The 16710-nt window shown below is 40.8% G+C and overlaps 1 protein-coding gene across 5 annotated transcripts in view; it reads left to right on the plus strand.

Annotated features, from left to right (window-relative positions):
- The window catches only part of ANKS1B (ankyrin repeat and sterile alpha motif domain containing 1B), a 455905-nt gene that overhangs the window by 400072 nt on the left and 39123 nt on the right, over positions 1 to 16710 (plus strand). For all 5 annotated transcript variants that reach the window (XM_014963686.1, XM_014963681.1, XM_014963682.1 and 2 more), the window contains 2 exons: positions 537 to 644; positions 6172 to 6351. In XM_014963686.1, coding sequence (XP_014819172.1) covers positions 537 to 644; positions 6172 to 6351 — 288 coding nt within the window. The remainder of the gene's footprint in view (positions 1 to 536; positions 645 to 6171; positions 6352 to 16710) is intronic.

The raw sequence follows: 16710 nt of genomic DNA on the forward strand, positions 1-16710 counted from the left end.
ACTGCCTGTGAAAGGCATGGTGAATAAATTTAAGAGTGATAACATTTATTCATTGTGCGGTTCCTTTTCTCCCTTCTTGCCTTCTCTAAGCATTTGCTGGCTGTTCCTCACTCTCTTTCTCATCCCTCCCATTCCCAGTGAATCCCTTTAACCCTCATCACTCACTGCCCGCACCTCTACGTTTCCTTCTCCAGTCTCTTCCTCTCCTTCCATTGGTTTCCCTCCTGCTCCCCTGCTTTCTCTTCCTGTTTCATTTTGCTTTCCTCCTTACTCATCTTTGAGCCCGTTTTTTTTTTGGTTTTCCACACATGTACCTGCTTTGGCTTCTTCCCTCATTTTACAGGGTTTTTCCTGTGATCTCACCTCTCATTTTCCCTGCTTGTTGTTTGCCTTGCGCTGCTCTTTGTCTGCGTAGCCTGTATAGTGGACTAACTTGTTAAAAGATTTAAAGAGAATATGGCTTCGCTCTGAATTGATTTTCATTTAATGATTGTGATGTGGTTCTTTTTAAAGAGGTATTTTTGTTATTATTTCAGGTCTTAAAAATTAGCTTGATTGGCCACCGGAAGCGCATTCTGGCATCTTTGGGAGACAGGCTTCACGAAGATCCTCCTCAGAAACCACCTCGGTCAATAACCCTCAGGGTGAGTCCCCATGAAAATTTGTTCGCATTTCTCAAAAAGTCAGCAAGCATTTAATAACATTCACGTGAAAACAAGGGCCACTTGGTACTTCACTTCAGAAATTTACAGTGTAGATGTCTTAGGCTGACCTGCTCAGTCGCTTCTCTCCATAGAGCCAGCGGAGATAAATTGACATTTTTACAGGGTGATTCATCTGACCTGTTTCAGACATCTACCTTAGGATGAGATAAGTAGTGTCTTAGAAGTACCAGCTTATCTTCTTTGCTCAAGAAGCTGGCTCAGGAGCGAGTGTGTACAAACTGCACGTCTACATTTGCCCACAGGAATCCCAGCCCAGCCGATCGATACTGCAGAAGGAGAGTTACCATTTTCTTTTCATCTTTTCAAGATGCTTTTACTTACTTTTCAGAGATAGTCTTTATGCTTTCTTTAAGGAGACCCTATTGAAATTGTTGATATACAAATGCCAGTAGGATATTCCTGCATACCAAAAGTTACCTCATGTTTTTAATTTTCATTTGTATTCCTGCTTTTAGAAACCTTGTTGCAATGTCCCTGGTGTTTTTCCACACTTGGCCAGATTTAATCTCCTCTCCTTAAACCACCAATCCGATGCCTTTGCTTCCTTGCTGTCTGTTACCCTTATCGAGTTGTGGTCTGATGACCCTTTCCTACTGTGTTCTCTCCAAGGGAGTTGATATCAACACTTCCTATTTTGATATTTTAGGTCACACCTTTTGCATTTGATTGGATCTGATTATTTTCATGGGGCTGCATTTCTCACTCAAATCTCATTTGGGACTAAATTTCCAAATGTCAGAGGGTACCCATGCTCCCCAGTTGCATTTCCTGGTGTAAAAAGAAATAGAGAAAGACAGAATTAGGACTTATTTTAACATACGCTTACAATTTCTGTGACCAGCCTGTTTTCACCCTGCTTATTCTCAGATGCCACATAGAGACATTTTAGATCCCCCCAGCCCCAATTCAACCTATTCCTAATGCCATGTTGAGAAAAGTCTCACAAGCCTATAACATTGCACAAATGTGTGAATATTTCTCTTGTATTTTTTTTTTTATGTATTATGTGGATGATTCCTGATGCATGTCAGGTGTTAAAACACTCCCAGGAAAGAGAAATCTTTTGAAAGTTGCACATTCTTGCTCAATACTTTCAGTGCTCTGGACTGGGGAATTAGTTCCTCTTCAGCAGGTGGGAAAGTTGCCACAGCCCATGTTATTGGTTAGTACTGTCTATTCTCAGTTAATAGCAAAGAGAAAACTGGATGTCCTCCATCTGTAGTCACAATGATAAAAGGTAGTCTATTGCTCCATAGCTAGAGCTGCTGATGTGGGCAAGTGCAAAATGTCATTCATCACCTCATGGTATTGGAGTCTTCACAGAAAATCCTAAAGAGGAGGACATGAGCTTGGGTTAAGGTTTTCTTTCCCGTCAAATCCTACTATGCCATTTCACACAAAATGAGGACATAGTATTTAGTCTGTAGTTTGCTATAATCTTTAGCTTGAAAATTGATTTAAATATTAAAAATTTAAAAAATTGATTTTAAATCTGTGGTTACTAGACGATTAATTTATATATTTAGAAAAGATGGTGTAAAGAGTCTGCCTCTAAGATCTCAAGGTCAACCTAAACATGGCTAGCATCTTTTTCATCTGTCTCTTTATTAGCTTTTAAAATATTTCAAAAATGGTTAAATATTGAGGAAAAGCAGCAAACATAAAAATATCCACAAAATATATTATTGCCACAATAACTGTGTACTAAGGCAAAGCTATTTTCATTTCAAAGTCATATACTTGAAAGCTAGAAAATGCTGGATCTCTAGTTACCTGTGCAGTCTGCCTTTCCTTTCTTAAGTGCATTATAGTCTTTAATTTCAGGACCAGTTCCCATGTTATTCATAGAACCCCATCCTCTCCCCACTGGAAGGCGGAATTTAAACCGAAGGAATAACTATTTAGACTGAAAATTTGATGAAGAGGTGTTACAACAGTAATGATAGTTTTAAGACAAGAATGAATTCACTAGAGAGGATTCCTGGATTTAGGAACTGGTTTGACAAACATCCTTGGGGCATGAGGTGCACCTCAGCAGCCTGGGGAAGGATCTCTTAAGCTACCTTCCAGCCCTGACCTGTGTGGTTGCAGCATTATGTGACCAGCAAGACTGAGAGGTGGGGATGAAGCAGAGTTTGATAGTGAAATATATATGAAGAGGCACCCCTGCAGGGCATGTATCCATACATTCACAGCAGGGTGGTAACGTGATATGAACTGTGTGACTAACAACAACGTGGTACTGAGTACATAACAGCACCTGCACGGGCATCTGTGCCTGGTCTGCAGATTTGTTAAGGAGGTGGGAAAGTGGGTATGGAGTGAGAGAGAGGAATGAAGGAAGAATGGGAGAGAGACTCTGGATTTAAGGAATAGCTGTAGCTATGAAAATATAGAATTACACCTGCTTTTGCCACAAAGCAGGATAATGCTTGGTAAATTATTTAGGTAATTGCCTCATAAACAGTCACTGATTATATGTTACCAACATTCTACAGACTGGAGTCTGGAGTCTGATTTATACAAGTGCTGAGCACACACTGCTGCAAATTAGATCAGTAAAAGTGGAGTTTTGAATACAAGCACTTGGAAAATCAGGCAATAGATATTTTAATTGGGCATCCAAAGTGACTGATGTTTTTTAACCTTTGTCTTCGTGTCTCGGGTCCTACTCATCAAAGTGGTGATTAGAAAATGCCAGAAGTCAAAGGGTGTGGTGAAAATAAATTGACTGACGTTTGTAAAGCACTTAGGAGCATCATGAAAATGACAATATTAGTCATCCTATCTTCAGAGCGGGATTTGAATAAATGTAAGGGGAGGGATTTGGGGCCACGAAATGAGGTGAGAATAAAATACTGACTGCAGATAACTAATGATAACACAGTGCTGAGTATATGACAACATGCTGCACAGTAGAGGATCCATCTGTGCTGTGAAGGACAACTTTGACAAAATAGCATAAAATCATGCGATTAAACCCTGTTCCATAATGCAGAAGCACCGTAATTCTTTTATTTCTTGACTTCGTAATTCTTGTCTGTATTTCCTTGCCAGCAATCTTCTGATAGAGATTTCTGAGTGAATTTCCTCTTTATATGCAGTTTGATAAAATATGAAAAACTCGATGAGAGCTGGAATCTGTATGTCCGATGTGTGGTCATCTGTCACCTCGATGTGCTGATGGCCCTATCAGTCTACTGAACAGGGGGTGAATTGTGATTCGGAGCAGAGAGAGGTTACCTACCTGCCTGGAGCAGCAAGTAGCAGTCATTAGAAAGTGCCCCTGTACTCAAGTTATTTTCAGGGCAGATTCCTCTGCACCATCTAGGGTTGGGCCCATGGAGGGTAGATTTCAGAGATGATGCCTCACCAAATCTTCTGAGCATGTGCATGCTTTAGCTTTTCAGAAGCTTTTTAAGTGGGCCAAATGTAGGTGGATTTTTGTGAAGGAGGGAAAAAGACTATTCCTAAGAGGAAAACACTCCCTTCTTTGCCCTGGGAAATGTCAAGTGCTCATCTCAGATACTAGGAAAGCTAGAGAATTAAAAAGCAAATGAAAAAAATCCAGTTAATTAGAAGTTGCTAAACAGCTATATATTTTTAGTCAACCAACATGAAAAATACTAATCCATCACTGTGATTGCAAGGAATAACGTCACATAAACTCTTACACTTCAAATATTGAAGTCAGATGTTACTATCACTTGAATGCATACAGAGAATTGCAAGTTTCCATTTGGAAGAGATTACAACGCTCTGATTTCTTACAAAGTATTTTGTTTCTTAACAGCATGGAGTAAAGTACCTTGATGCTTTTCAGAATCACGTTTGCTTCAATGTAATTATGCATTACATACCCACTTTAATTCTTTCTTTAAATAAAAAGGCAGGGTTTTTTACCCTCCATGCACACTGGAGCAGGTCTTTCCTTCCTCTAATATCTTCAGGTCCCTTCTTGTTGTTCAGTATTGAAAAGGCTGAGGGGAGACCTTATTAATGCTTGTAAACATCTAAAGGGTGGGTTGAAGGATGATGGAGCTGGACTCTTTCAGTGGTTCCCAGTGACAGGACGAGGGGCAACGAGTACAAGCTGGAACTTGGGAAGTTCCATTCAAATATGAGGAAAAACTTTATGGTGAGGGTGACAGAGCCCTGGAACAGGCTGCCCAGGGAGGTTGTGGAGTCCCCTTCTCTGGAGATTTTTGAGACCCGCCTGGATGCAGTCCTGAGTAATGTGCTCTAGGCAATCCTGCTCTAGCAGGGGAGTTAGACTAGATGATCTCTAGACATCCCTCCCAACTCAGATGATTCTGTGATTTCCGTGAGATACAGTATTACAGCAATAGATAAGTTAGACAAGGTCTGCACTGTGCAAACACGCTCCTGGGTACGTTCTGCCTCCAAAGAGCTTACTATCGCAGAAATCTCTTGTGTCAGATAAATTGAGCCCAGTAACCTACATCATGAGAGAGGAACAGGTTTCCCCAGTTGCTATGGCAGTGTTTCACAGTCCATCCTGGGGTGGCACATGTGCAGACTGGCTGGGCACTGCACTCTAGCTCTGCTCCCACTGATTGCAATCTCCAAGAGAGTGCTGAGTGGTGGAGCTGGGCACCAATGTTTGCAATTGGTGTTTGAAGAAGTGATGTGATGTGCATGAGAATAGATAGGTATTTCCAAATATATACAGGATGGCTGTCTGTGAGCGATGTGGTGGCTGAGCCAGGTAAAATGTATGATCAGGAGGACATGTTTAGCTGTTAATTAGATAGTGTTCATGTATAAATTCAGGGTGGTATTTGCACACTGGCTGATACAAGGTCACAGTTCAGCACAGATTACAAGAAGAGGCTGGTAAAATATTTGTACTGTGATCCTTTCATGCATTCTAGGAATTGTTATTTAGCTTGTTTCTGACATCCAATACTTCCACTTAAACGGATGTTCTGCAAGACCTATACAAATTGCAAACAAAGTGTCTATATTTTGTAAATGTTCGTGCATTTCTTTTTTCCAGCAAGAGATGTTGCTAGAGTTCACATCACTTTCAAATCACTTTCACTGCTCAGAGTGGCTGCTCAGAAGTGGTGAGAATGTATTTCATCTTACAAATAGCTAGTCCTAAATCATGGCTTTATTTGGGCCTTGGCAAGAACTCACTGTTTTATCTCCCTAGCAGTCCTAGAAGGGAGTATATATTACACAAGGAGGTTTTGGAGAGGGAATTTGCCACTAGTTCACGTAAATAGTGAATTGTTTTTCCTTCCACATGGGCTCTGCACCTTAGGTAGCAAATCTCAAAAGTTCATCCACAGTAACCTCTACTTCAGGAATTGCTTTTTAATTTTTAAGTATGAATAATTCAAATACACTTTTAAATGTGTGATTTGAAGTCAGCAATATGCTGTTCTTATTATGCTGTATTTTTCTCCTCCCTGTCCAGGAACCCAGTGGTAACCACACTCCTCCTCAGTTGTCTCCATCACTTAGCCAAAGCACTTTCACTACTGGTGGCTCCCTCGACGTTCCCCACATTATCATGCAGGGCGATGCACGGAGAAGACGAAATGAAAACTATTTTGATGATATTCCCCGGTCAAAGCTGGAGAGGCAGATGGCACAGGTAGGGTTAAAACGATGCTATTGAAAGGCCGTGCCTTGCTGCAATTGGTTACAGAACTAATCCTAATGGTAACTGGGAGTCATACATGAAGGCTGAATAGTAAACTACAGAACGACAATTTTTCCAAGCTGTCTGTTGCAGTTCTCTATATTTCAAATAGTGTAAGTTGGTGTGCAGTTTCTCCAGAGGTAGAGTTTTGGGGCTGTTCAGGTGCCTGGAGGCTGAGATGAAGATGCCTCCTGCACACCAGAGCATGCAGGCTCCCCCGGCACTGCCTCTGCCTCTTGTTTCTGTAAGAAGGTGCAGATTCCTCAATTTGAGCAACCTAGATAAAAATAAGCTGACATCAGTTTACTGCCAGAAACTTGGAGGCCTTGGGAGGTGGTGATTGCTGAATTTATTAATGGAGAGGGTCAGCGTTCTGCTAAACTTTGATCTGGGGGAATATATCTTGAGTGTTTAAAAAAAGATCGAACTGTGCAGCAAGTCGTTTGAGCATCACAGCAGCACTAGATTCGACTGGATGGTAAATCGAACTGTTCATGAAAGAAGTCTCTACCTCTAAATTTCTTCACCCAACCACAATATGGTAATTTTAAATCAAGCATGCGTTGACCGGAGTGATGCCTCATACCATTCTAAAGGGCAGCAAAATTAAGCTTTGACATCCCCTTGGCAAAAATGCCTTGGGATGAACTCAGCTTTTTTTTGGTGGTTTTTTTGATGGTATATATGATGAAAGACAGCCAGGTCTTAAGCATGAGGTGCTTTGCAGCACGTGTTGGCAATGGAGCTTTGATTTGCCACTGCGGTTCCTGGAGTGACTCTCTCTACGAAGGAGCAGGTTGCTGCATGCTGCCCTGTGAGAGCCCTCCCAGTGATTCTCTGCCTGCCACCGCCCAAAATAGAGCCTCTATCCAAAATTCAGCCTCAAAATGGAAACAGCTATGCAAACAACTGTGTTATGGTTAACATAATGAACAAAAGGCTGCAGTCTCTCAGCTAATTGCATGAACAAGGAGGAGTAATTAAATAAACAAGCAAAACAAGGTGCTGCTGTTACCTGGGAACACAGAAATAAATTGAATTCCATTTGTGCAGAGGACATTTCTAGGGAAGTGAAATTGCGTTTGGTTGGGTGGGGCTGTTTCCTTGCCTTTTTTTAATCTCCTAATTTTCTGCTGTATAATCTTATTGCGCAGAATTAAGGGGAGAGTTGCCTGGTGAATGAGCTTGTTTTCAAACCACGGTCTGCTGGGCTTTTGTGGCAAGAACAGGGTTGAGCTAAAGTCCGGTACAAAAAAGCCCAGTTCCTAATGTGAAAATATTTCTTTGATGGTCATGAAATTTAGGTGTCTGAGCATGAAATGCCCACTTTCTCATGGCTGAGTAGACTGGTTCACCTACTTAGTTTATCACTTGGTTCGCAAATCCTTATTCCCACTTTCTCTTTTGGTCGTTAACATTGAAAAAAAAAAAAAGACAAAAAAAAATGTTAGCAATTCTGCCTCTCTCCATTTCACTCTTTTCTTTTCCTGTCTGAAGTCCTGATATTCCCAAGAGGTATGACACACTCTCAGAGATGGCACCTGCAGATTTTCTTTAGGCTGGTAAAAATTGCTTTTCCAGAAGGACTGTGATACATTGTGTATCCAAAGAGAGAACTGAGCAGTTTCTACTTACATCACTCTAAACCACTTTAAAACCTATTAAGTGCTGGGATTTTATTTATTTTTTTTTTTATGGTGGGAGTGGGCACCCACTGAATGAATGACTTCAATGCCTTCTGTTTAACTTTCACCGTGAAATATCGCAGTCATCCTTTGGGACTCCAAAGGGGAAAACGGATTGAGATGAAATCTGTGAAACTGTTTTGTGTTAGTCCCTGAACTCCAATCTGTTTGGAGTCCTTCTCACTCTGCCCCCGAATTCTGCACTCCTGATATATGTAAAATTCCCTTTGACTTTAATGGGAAAGTCAATGACTCCCTCTGGTGATTATTCTCACTAAATTGGACTCACCCCATTAAGAGGCTAATCAGGGATTTCTTCCACCGTTCTAGCCCAAAAATAGATTTTAAAATTTATTTTGTGCAATATGCGCTTTGCTAAAGTGAACTATATTTCCTTCAATCTTTTCCCCCAAAGCCCCTTTGAAATTAAAGGTAAAATAATTGTTTCTGAAAATAAAGGAGATCCAACTGATTCTTAACATAAGCCTTCTGCTCTATGTTTGGTTTTTTTCACATTTTTTATCCAGCAACTTCCTCCTTGCAGTTTGCAGGTTCCTTTGGCTTTTGTCAGATCAACAACAACTTCTGAGATGATACCAGTCCTGCTTGCCAGCTAGAATACTTCTCACAAACAGAATAATCTAGAGCAATTGTTGGAATTGCTTTGAGGAGATTCTTTGTCTTAACCCTTTCTTTGCTAGGCTGTTTGCATGCTGCTGTATGAATCTGCATGTTTACTGGATGCTATAGTAGACAGATGTGCATAATCATCTTTGATGGTGTGATTCTTTGAAAAGGTTTTGATGATGTGTTTTTGAGGATGACATTAATGGGTATTTTTATGGCCTTGAAAAGACAGGCTGGTATGGTATTGAGAGCTTATTCATGGTATTGCTTTCATGAACTTGATTTTGTTTCAGAAATACTAGGATAAGACTATTTTTAGCTTCAATTTAAATCTAAAATCTGAAGATATTTTGAGAAAATGGTAAGGTCTGATGGTTACTATGGCCCGTGTTTTCACTAAACTTTTACATGGGAGTCGTCAAGCATGTTGATCTTTGCATCAGATATCAAACAATGTTTGTTAAAACAATGAGCACATAAGTTTAAATCTGTTTTCTTTTGATCTGCTAAATGGGTTTAAACAATTCTCTAAACCATAATCAAATCTGCTTGTAAGTAATACAACACTTTGTTTCCTGGAGGAAGCACTGATTTAAATTTACTTAATGTGGGTGGTTTTGTCTCAAGGCCAGCATGTACCTTCATTCACAGTTCCCCAGCAGACTGTTTGTGACCTACAAGGGAAAATTCCTAATATAAACAATGAGTCTAACTAATTTAGGTTCCCCACTGGAATAGATGTGGTCATCCAACTCTCCAGTTGGTTGTCCAACTTCGAAAGTCTTTGACGTCTGGTTGGATAATTCACAACTGCCAAAAAGGTAATATAGAAGACTGAGAGATTATTTTTTTTTCCAAAAATACGGGGGAAAAAAATCCAGGAAGGACTGAGTAGTCTGAGTCATCTTTAACTGTGCATGTTGAATTCTGAGCCTGCAAACTGTAGATTAATATGATCAAATTAACGTAGTTTAAAATAGCTGAGATTGCTTTCAAGATTGCCTAAACCTTTAAAACAGAAGTGAAATAATAGAGGCAAAGCCTAAGGACTTTGGAACCAAAATCAATAGGAGGAGTACTGTTAAACAGATTGGGCTCTTCATTCAAACCTGAAATTATGGAGGGCAGGGGAAGGGGAGAAATACATATTTGCAGGGAAGAGCTTTGGAGGTTAAAAGGAAGCAGAGCTAAGTTCATTAAAACACACCAATTAAAATGTCAGGTCTTTAGGATTCATAATTCTTCAGGCAGCAGAGAAGCTTTAGGTTGTAGCTGCAAGCATATCCTAGACTTGCCAGCCCTGAGGCTATTGCTATTTATTGCTCCAGCCTGTGACATACAGTACTTTTAGCCGTAGTGGTCCCTAAAGCCTCCTGCTGTTGTGCTCAGGGCGCTGCACCCTGCCCTGAGTTGGGACCAGGGGCTGAAAGCATCTTCCCTGTGGCTGGAGGATGTCTGCCCACGCTGCTCCTTGCAGGAGCAAAGGTGGGTCATGCAGGAGGGTCAGGCATTGCCCCAGTGATGAGGGACACTCTCCCCATAGGGCTGAGCCTGTGGAGCACTCAGAGATGGGAGAGATCTGCCATTGTGGGAGGAGGTGGGCAGGCAGGTGTCTCTTTAGGGCTCTCGGGAAAGCTCCATGCTGCATTTGCCTCCGGGAGAAAAAACGGGTAATGAGTCAGATTAAGCTATCTGGTAGGATAAACCTAGTCATGGCCCATATGGGGAGCATCCCAGTGGGCTGTGGTGGCAGGAAGAGAAGAATCCTTTCAGATATTACATAGTTGGGAAAATTATTCATAAAGGCTGGCAGGAGGAGTTCTTTCCTAGAGATGCTGAACCCAGACTAAATTATGAAAGCCTTTCTGGGTTCTTTGATCCCTTGGTCTGAGGGCTCTTTTTTTTCTTTTTTTTTTTTTTTCCCCTAAAAATTGACTTTAGTTTTATTACAAAGCTTTTATTAAAAAACAAATGCTCAGCACATTAACTCAAACTGGAATGACAAAAAAAAAAAAAAAAAATCAGTTGACAGAATTTTTGGAAAAGCCTGTGCCTTATTATTTTATGAAAGCCTTTCTGGGTTCTTTGATCCCTTGGTCTGAGGGCTCTTTTTTTTCTTTTTTTTTTTTTTCCCCCTAAAACACAAGGTAACTTAAATTTAAGGTTATTGTAATGACTGCTTAGACTGCTTAGTAAGCTTGAAGTAAAGATATCCTGAGTGTTGGGATTCTGCTTTGTAACATCATCCTGTGAGATATAAAAATTCATTGAAGGATTAGCATTGGTATGCAGGGGATAGTAATTTCAATGGAGTTGGTATCTGAGATCGTTTATCTACAATAGAGGAAAAGTAATAAAAACAAGAGACAAAATTAGCAAAGGCAAGTTTATAGGAAAATTGCGAAAAAAAAGGTCTGCTTTCTTAAATAAATCTTCAGCTCAATAATATCTTCCAAATACTTCACAGATACCAATGCATTCATATTTCCTGTGCACTGTGGGGCTATGTGGTTTAAAATTATGTTTTCCATTTTACAGCTGAGAAAATTGAGGTACAGGGATGTTGCAAAATGACACTGAAAGTTTGAAGGAGACAAATATAGAACTCTTGTTTTAGAGGACCAGCTTTTAGTTTTTTAACTTTTAACCACAGTATGACATCTTTTTTATTTGCTTGTTTCCTGTTTGTTTTCCTGTCTCCTTCTCTGCTTTGGAAGGATTTAAAGATTTACGGTGAATGAAGGAAAATATGCCCAGGAGAATATTGGTGTGTAAAATGAGATTATCTAAGAAGCAATGAAGAATCAGTTTTATGAATGGTTGACATTACTGGTGAAATATCAGAATTCTTTGCCAGTGGATTTAAGAAGCAATAAGTACAAAAATAGGGTTGTCTAGATTATTTCATTCTGTTGTTATTTGTAAGTTTTCTTCCATTTTTCATAAGGTTAAAATAGTGTATGATGTGGGGATGAACAGACAGCCATTTTAAAGACAAGTATGCAAAGTCTCAACAAAATCCTCTAAGGTTCATATTTTCAGGTGCATTTTACTTTTAATATGAAAAGATGACTGCACTATGAAGACCTTCACTTTAACATCAAAAGAAAAATGCTAACTGAATCTATTATTGTTGCATAGTATAGATGTTACTGATGGTTGTCTTTTTAATATTAATGCCATGGAGGGCTGTATCTTGAACTGTAAATTTCAACAAACTTTCATCTGTAAATCCCTGCAGTATTGTGCATTTAATGGATGAGTAAACTGGTAAAGACATTATGAAAAATCTAAGTAATTTCTGTCTGAATAAAAAGATACAATTTTTTTCCAAGAGTGTTACAGAAGCTAGCATTTTAGAAATAAAGCCGTGGGATGTGGATCATACCTACATGCTGCTTCAGCATATGGAATTAAGGAAGCTGCTTCTATATTTGTATTAATGATCCAAACTAGTGCCATAAATACTACACCAAGATGGGGACAGATGTTCTTTCAAGATGGAGACAGATGTTCTTTATTAATTTACTGTTTTTCACACTCAGTCTTGTGAGCTAGAAGCTCTATATTGGAAAGATTGTATGAAAAATGGAGGAGGATTGTATGAAAAATGGAGAAGATAGGTAGTTTCTAGCGTCAAATAAACTATTCTTATTGAATACTTGAACATTTCAGAGTCAAAGCTGAATTTTAATATCTGGAATTTAACTTTTTGAGCTGCTGGAGAGAAGTTGTACTGTTGTATTTAGAGGTTGGGGTGCTCTTCTGAAAGAGCCCACTGTTTTTTTGTTGGGTTTGTTGTTGTTGTCTAAAATGTGGATACCTGTATCTAATGTTCAGGGACCAGAGTCTCATAATCTTTATTGGTGGTATTTATCCAGAAGTTTTTATCCTCTATGTGAGGCTAAAAGACTAGGGTGCACTTGTGGCTGGCAGCACCAGCAGAAGTGTCATCAATCAGAAGAGGCTTGGCTGCTCCTCCCGGGGCCAGAGCTGTGGCTGTAAAGCTGTACCTCCAGGAGCCGGGCAGGGCAACCGTGGCCATAGCAAACCACTAGGAAGACCCTCGGTCAGTCCTCCCCAGCAGGAACCCAACTCCTGGGTTATGGGATTGAAATCAAATGAAAGCTGACTGCCTATCAGAGAAGATCTCCATTGCATGAAGGAGGTGAGAGAGAAGCACAACTGTGTTATTAGTCTTTCCTCATCAGAGGAAAATGTGCAAAGTATGGCTCTGCATGGAGGAAGCTGCTGTGCTGTGGAGGTGCACAGGACCTAGAGCATCAATGTTTTTAGACTGAAAGCAGGTAGATTTAGATTAGGTATTGGGTAGAAATTCTTTACTGTGAGGGTGGTGAGACACTGGAACAGGTTGCCCAAAGAGGTTTTGGAAGCCCCACCCCTGGAAGTATTCAAGACCAGCTTGGATTAGGCTTTAAGCAACCTGGTCTAGTGGAAGGTGGGTTGGAATTAGATAATCTTTAAGATCGCTTCCAACTCTAACCGTTCTATGATTCTGTCACCCTGATGTTGGAGGTTGGCTTTCCTTCTCTTCCTGCCACTGGCTGGAAGGGACAGTCTTTGCGGGCTCCCTCTGGTCCTGGACCAATCATGTTCCTTCCCTGGGATGTGCTGGCCGTGGCATGCACCTTCTTGTGAAACCTTGTTGGGAGCTGCTGACAGAGTGCACTGACCTGGTGCGTGGTGTCACTGCTCACATCCATCACCTCCTACCTGCAAGAAAGCCATTCCAAAATGGACAGTGATTTTCTCAAAATCTTCATGCAAAATATTTTCAGGAGAAGTAAAATAAATATACCCATACAAAACATATATGTTTGTTCTAATAGGAGTGTTATTTCTAATTTCTGCTTCTCTAAAAGAAATACTGATTTCAAATTTCATTCTCCATCTCTGAAGATCTTGTTTTTGAAGGAGAATCTGTGATTATTCCTGCCAGTAAGACAAGCTCTCCCCTGAGCTCTGGGAACATTTGGGGAAGTAGCATCTATTGAGGCAGCACAACTGCTCTCCCACGGTCCTAAAACATTTCGTGTGACGATTACAAAAGGGGCCAGACAGCCCCATTCATCCGATTTTCATTTGTTTCCTTCATCTGTTGCACCTTTAAAGATAGTTTGCCATGCCAAGAGTGATTTTTCTGGGATTTGATCCAGAATTCTCTTCATTTCTGGAGCTAGGCTGAATTATAGTTAGCAAGTTAGATAACAGGCATCAGAAGGAGTAGGGTTTGCTGCTGTTCCTTTCCTTCTCTCTGCCCCTTGCTGGGGCCGCAGCACCAGGGGATGGGAGCAATTTGCTGAGGCTCGGCCCTCTGGTGAGACACAGACAGAGAAATGGTGGAGGACTAAGCCCAGAGGCTTATGTTCAGCAGCTCCTCTTCTCCTTGTGCTCTGGCTCTGTGACATGGAAGTGTGAGAGAGGGAGAACCTTGCTGGGGAGAGGTGGAGCAGGCAGCAGAAGATCAGCGGTCACCAACAAACTTCTTGGACCAGCTCAGGGGTGAACAGACAGTTGAGGACCCATGTTTACCTAACCAGGACCATGCCCTGGTGTTTTCTAGATTTCTGTTTGTTGTTACTCTCTCCTGGATTTCCTCAGTATGCCTCCATCCTCCTTGAAGTGCAGTGGCTAAAACTGGATGCTGCCCCATATAAGACCTCGCTGGTGGCTGCTTATGGCACAAAAGTTCCTTCCCATATGTTACAATATGTTGCTTTTATTAAATGCCTCCTTTTTTTTTATTTAGGAGAGGAGAGTTGAGGAAAGGGCCACCAAGATGGTTGGGGGCTAGAGCACTTGCCCTCTGCGGAGAGGCTAGGTGACAGGCTGGCTGGAAAAAAGGTGACTTTAGGTTCAAAAACTGAAAGAGGAGAGGTGCTGACTGGACGGAAAGAGAAACTTCCTGCCTAGGAGGACAGGCAAGACAGGGGACAGGTTGCTTAGAGAGGCTGTGCAGTCTCTGTCCTTGGAGGTTTTCAAGACCGGACTGGATGAAGCAACCTGGTCTCATCTCACAGCTGCTCCTGCTTTGAGCAGGGCTTGGAATGGAAACTTCCTGAGCTCCCTTCCAGCCTGAATTATCCTGTGATTTATTTGCTTGTTCTTTTGCAAGAGCACTGTGTTTAATTTGAAGTATACTAAAACTTCCAGATCTTTTTATGTCCTCTCCCCACCATCCTGTTAAATTAATCACCTAATTTAGTTGCTATTTTATTTACGTATTTTATCTTGTATTCCCAAGGAATACTCTTGTCTTACTGAATTTCATCTGACTGATCTCTGTAGTTCATCAAGTCCATTTTCAGTTCTTACCCCGTCTGGAAAGTCCTTGACTCCTGGATCCTCCCCAAAAAGCCTGAGCTCTCCTCCAAGCCACTGCATGGAGCAGGTCATTGCAGATTGCTGTAGCATTTTCTGGTTCAGTTGTGCTTAAATACCAATAGTTATTCTCTAAATGTGCATTTCAACTTCTTGTGCAACCCCTGCAATTTGGCTTGAGCTGGTTTGTGTATGGAGCACATCAAGTGTCGCCGCATCAGGAGTCTCATAGTCAGTGTCCAAGTCCTGCTGTGCTTGTCCCTGCTGATGATGATTTAGTCGGCCAGTTTTCCAACAAAGGAAGGAAATTTGATCTGAGATGATTCATACTGAACAACCTCATTATAAACATCTTGAATTTTTCTTGGCTTATAGAAGCTGTCTTGGTTAACACATGGCAGGCAATATTATGCTTTTTCTTTGTTATCCTCAATAATATAGATATAGATATACATACATACATACATTCACAGATTCCTAGGTGTTTACTTGAGGTGACCAGGAGCAATGTCAAAAAGTCTCATAAGCCATAAGGACCAGGAGATGGTGACTGGATTTGTAAACAACATTTCTAATAACTTGCTGATCTCTGCAGTTAGGCTGGCTATAACTTTCCAAATCTTCCTTTTTGCCCATCTTAAATATTCTTTTAGCTCTATTTTGGTACTTTCAGTATCTTCTATGACTTTCCAAGGATAATTGCTCCTAGTTTAGGTAAATCTTTGGCATCTCCTGAAGTGTCATCCAGTGAAGTTTATTGAGTTGTGCTGAATATATCAGTCCTGCCTTCCACTCAGCTCCTGTTCCTTCTGTGTATGCTGTCCAGGTATTCTTTTCTGTTGGTTTCCTCCTTTCCTCTCCTTAGGAAGTACATCATTTCCATGATCAATCTTACTGGTTTGTGATCATTTTCAGTACAGTTGCTTTCTATCTTTGGATTATCAACCAGATCTTCCATGTCTATAGGGATGAAACCTAGAGTAAGTTCTCCTTAGATAAATTTGTTCACCTTATGAAACACAAAGTTGTCTCTGACACAGCCCATGACCTTGAAGACCTGTATATATACTGTCCTACAGCTTTTCCAGTAGATATGAGTAATTAGAAAGACTTGAAGCAGATGGAAGTGTACAAACACTTTATAACATGATTGGCTACTGACTTTAGAACAGGTGTCTGAAGTAATTATGCCCTGTTGTCTTCTGTCACAGAGGAAGGTAGCAAGAAGAATAAGAAATATTATTTCCTACTTGAATGTGTTTTCTTGAAATGAAGCAGGTTAAGTTAAAAAAAAAAAAAAAGAGAGAGATGTGAAAATGTCCTTAATTCTTTTAAAACACAGTCATAAAGTAATTAGGAGACTATGTCAGAACTGCAATTGCTGTGAAGGGACGGGAGATGGATGAGTGGAGAGGTAATGTGGAGCCTCACCTCCCTCCCTCCCTCTCACACCCTGAACCAGCCACTGCTACTATCATGGGTAGCAGATGGCAGGAACTGTGCAGAGCAAGCCATTCCCTTTCCCCCTTCCTTTGCCCCTGCTGCCCATCAGAGTTGTGTCCCATGGTGACTAGACGGGAAAATCTTTTATGACTTCTATAATGATCACAAAAATGGTATCATGATAGCAGAGTCCGGTTGTGATGTTACTTGTAAG

This window comes from Calidris pugnax, unplaced genomic scaffold (genome assembly GCF_001431845.1).
Source record: "Calidris pugnax isolate Ruff unplaced genomic scaffold, ASM143184v1 scaffold44, whole genome shotgun sequence".
Lineage (NCBI taxonomy): Eukaryota > Metazoa > Chordata > Aves > Charadriiformes > Scolopacidae > Calidris > Calidris pugnax.